The sequence below is a fragment of the Nanorana parkeri genome, unplaced genomic scaffold (genome assembly GCF_000935625.1).
Source record: "Nanorana parkeri isolate BGI_ZX_2015 unplaced genomic scaffold, ASM93562v1 scaffold12, whole genome shotgun sequence".
Lineage (NCBI taxonomy): Eukaryota > Metazoa > Chordata > Amphibia > Anura > Dicroglossidae > Nanorana > Nanorana parkeri.
In genome coordinates this window covers 3993220-3997375 of record NW_017306280.1, presented here as the reverse complement: position 1 = coordinate 3997375, position 4156 = coordinate 3993220, and the positions used below count along the sequence as shown (strand labels likewise).

The following is a 4156-nucleotide window of genomic DNA, read 5'->3' as shown; positions in this document are numbered from 1 at the left end:
GAGCTTTAGTGTCATGATGAAAAAAAACACCATTATTGACTAAACTGCTATTCTGTGGAATATTTACAGTGATGATTAGTGATTTGCTGTGGGTGTATATACTTTGTCTTTCTGAAGGACTCTTCTCTTTTGTGTACTGACAGGAACAATGGGCACAGATGTTGCTCTTTGTTGTTGTGGTTTTATTTTATTCTTTTATTCATCAAACGCCTACACATTATTAGGTGCAGTACATCAGAACTGTTATATACACACTATAAACTACAATTCCAAAGATTCAGGATGTCTATGTTCCATGATGAGTGAAAAAAAGAGTCCTGCTTAGAATTTTATCAAAGACAAGTTTTTGTGATGGTTTTGGATCTTGTTGTCCCTTTCCTGCTCTCTCTCCAGTTCTGCACCCCACAATCTCTCTCTCTTCCATACTCTATACTTTAATGCATAACCGCATATTGGAGCCGTCAGGAAGTGGCACACATAGAGCTCATTCTTAAAGCAGGCAGACGGCATGTTGCTTCCTGCCATTCTGGAGCTGTGGCGTATTGGTAGGACAATCAGAGGGTGCCTTACATTTCTAGTAGGGATGTACCGATACTAGTATTGGTGCCAATGCCGAGTATTTGGGCAAGTACTCGTACTCCGCACAAATGTTCCGATGGCTAGCCGGATACTTGGGCTTCCGTTATCAGGAAGCTGGGCAGCAAGTCATTACACGCTGCCCGGCTTTCTGATTGGCCGGGAGGCCGGCTCCATTCTACCTCGTCACTTGTCGGGAAGCTGGGCATCAGGAAGCCGGGCGCCGTTTAATGACACGGGGCCTGGCTGTCTGATTGGAAGGGAAGCCAGCTTCAAGGACCCTCGTGACTAGCTGGCTTCCCGGCCAATCAGGAAGCAGGGCGCCGCGTCATTACACAGCGCCCGGCTTCCTGAGTGGCCAGAAAGCCGGCTCCATGCTTTCTTGTTATTTAGTGAAGAGAAGCATGAAGACAGCTTCCCTGCTAATCAGGAAGCAGGGTGGCGAGTCATTACACGCTGCCTGGATTCATTAATGGGATTTCCGGTATCGGTATTCGGTATCGGCGAGTACCGGAAAAAAAATATTGGTAATCGGTATCGGTGCATCCCTAATTTCTAGTTTTAATTCTGAAGCAGGTGGTAGTTTACTCCTCACTAGGTGGTTACACCTAGTCAATGTCCAGTTTACTCCTCACTATAATCTCCAGCCACTGAGATTAATGACCACATCAATTAATGCAACCCCCAAATTCACTGGCTGCAGGGAGATGGGCTACAACTGACTCTGCTGGGTGGGTGACAACTAACACCAGCAAGTCAGCACCTTCCTTTCCAGATGTAAAAAGGAACTTCCTGTGTTACACTTCAAGTTATACGGCGGTTGTATCCACTTTACTGCTTTTGTTCTCTGTATTGTTAGGGGAGTACTTTTGTGTGAGAGATAAAGTAATTACGGCTTCTCCAAGCCTTGAACTGCATGGTCTGGGATTCTTGTATTGATTTTTCTGGTTTTTGCTTGAACTAAGTTGTCAGACGCCAGCCGTGTAACAAGGGATGCGAGGATTGCATGATTGGCCTTCGTTTGACACAGTAGTTTTAATGGGATTCTCCGTTTTGCATTCTCAACCAGTGTTGCATGTACTCCAGGGCCGCTTATGACCGACCGGTTCAGGGGCATTTCTGCTTGGAGTGGATTCATTAGAACAGAATTTGTTTTTAACAAATAAAACGCAATGCAGATTTCAAATAAAAAGTATAAAAATGATTTTTGAAATTTTGTTTTAGTTCTAAACATGGTAAATAGAGAAAATATAGACACCATACAATCTAAAACCATAATGAGCTGTTTGGCAAACATCTGTACACCATCACTTGGCACCAGTGAAGAAGTGGGATGATCTTTACTGGAAATCTATACTATATAGAAGTATATGTATGCCGCCATTGCTTCCTTCTAAAAATACTAGTTGCCTGGCTGTTAGTGGCTTCAATGCTTAGACTCACTGATAAGTATTCCGTTGGTATAGTCGGAGGAAGGTTTTTCCAGGTCAGTGATGTAGAAGGTATTGAAGCCAGAGGAACCGCATGACAGTCAAGCAGTTGGCATTTTCAGGAGAGGTCAGCAGTAACCTTCAGATCTCTTATTACAGGTTCTCTTTGACATAAGAACTCAAACTTTGGCTTCTCGAAGGGGATACCCATTTCTCCAGCTGAACACTGATGTAAATCTCTCCTGTTAAGATCTCGTTCTCTTCTCTCTAGAAATATTATGAACACTATGATGGTTTCGTCGTCCTTCACGGTACAGACACCATGGCCTACACCGCATCTGCACTGTCCTTTATGTGTGAAAATTTGGGCAAAACCATTGTGCTGACTGGCTCTCAGGTGAGTTCCATTTTATTTTAACATAAAGGATAATTAAATCCTTTTCCCTGCAGGAACCTTCCTAATGTAAACACATACGCAATGCTGAAAATGTATTTGTGCACTCTCTGGCATCCAGACGCTGGATAGCTTGTACATTAACAACCATCGCCGCCTGTTAAAAATGACACCAAGAACACGGCTGCTGCAGCAGCCATGTTCTTGTTTTAACCACATCTGCGGGCCACCGTATATAGACGTATTGCGGCCCGGAAGTGGTTAATGATCGTTGTTCCTGGTCAGAGGATGGAGAAGGTCTTATTCTCTAAGGCAGGAGTAAGCAAACATCGGCTCTCCGGCTGTAGTGAAACTACTAATTCTATAAGGCATTGCAAAACACTGACAGCCACACGTATGACTCCACAGGCAAGTGCACAATGGGATTTGTAATTTTACTACATCTGGAGGGATGAGCTTTGGCTACCCCTGCCCTATGTGTCTCCTGTCAAATGTAGTCCCTGGCAGCTGCAGGACTTGAACATTATCGCATTCCCATGTTGCTTCCATCTATCTATGAAAATGTGGTTAGTAATATGGTACAATGGTCAAGAATGGTAGCTATGTTTCTAGTATTGCAGAGATCTAGTAAAGTTTATCCAAAAGAGCATGTAATAGTTTCAGGTCTCATTAACAAAGATACGAGAGAGAATTCTGCTCCAGGGGAAGAGAAGGATAACACAAATAGCATTCTGCTCCAGGGGCAGTGGTGTATTTAGGTTTGGGGCTGCCCTAGGCAAGACAAAACTCGGGCGCCCGCCACCCCCCCATACACTAAATTTACCCCACCTGGCTGTGGTCTCAGGTGGGCTCTGCAGGGTCTGTGGTGGTCTCTACATGATCTGTGGTGGTCTCTACATGATCTGTGGTGGGCTCTGCAGGGTTTCAGGTGGGCTCTGCAGGGTCTCAGGCTGCTAAGCCCACCATAGACCCCGCAGAGCCCGCCACAGATCATGCACAGCCCCCCTGAGACCCTGCAGTCCACCATAGACCTCACAGAGCTCACCCCAGATCCTGCTATGCCCCCTTGGGACCCAGCAAAGCCCCCCACAGATCCTGCTGAGACCCTGCAGGGGGGCTCTGCAGGATCTGTGGTGGGCTTTGCAGGTTGCAGAGCCCCCTTTGAATCCTGCAAAGCCCCCCCACAGATCCTGCAAAGCCCCCTGAGATCCGACAAAGCCCCCCACAGATCCTGCAGCATCTCAGGGGGGTTGTGCAGGATCTGTGGTGGGCTTTGCAGAGAGCCCCTACGGATCCTGCAGAGCCCACCAAAGAGTATTGCACAGCACACCTGAGACTCTTTGGTTGGCTGTGCAGAATCTATGCTGGGCTCTGCCAGCACAGTCCTCTTACCTTGCACGGCCTGACCTCTTTGGAACATCCCATCGGGCCGGTACATTTGCCGCCCTGCCGGAATCTGCCGCCTGAGGCAAACGCCTTGTTTGCCTCGCGGCAGATACGCCCCTGTCCAGGGGGAAGACATTTCTCTACACACACAGGTATTCTCTGTCTGGATTATTTGTAGATGGCTGCTACAACTGTTATCCTAAATAACTGAAAAGATAAAACATGAAGCCATACTGCTTTTCATAGAAAATGTAACCGAATAGTAAAAGCAGCTCTTGCACAAAACAAATGAGTATTTTAGGTTGTTTATCATTGAACTCCTTTTTTTTTTTTTTTTTTAATTTTTTAAAATTTTTCCTAGGTTCCAATT

At 46.0% G+C, this 4156-nt stretch overlaps 1 protein-coding gene across 1 annotated transcript in view; it reads left to right on the top strand.

Moving 5' to 3' along the window:
* Window positions 1-4156, top strand: part of ASPG (asparaginase) — a 64186-nt gene that overhangs the window by 21703 nt on the left and 38327 nt on the right. Inside the window, exon 4 of the mRNA XM_018556184.1 lies at window positions 2278-2403. Coding sequence (XP_018411686.1) covers window positions 2278-2403 — 126 coding nt within the window. The remainder of the gene's footprint in view (window positions 1-2277; window positions 2404-4156) is intronic.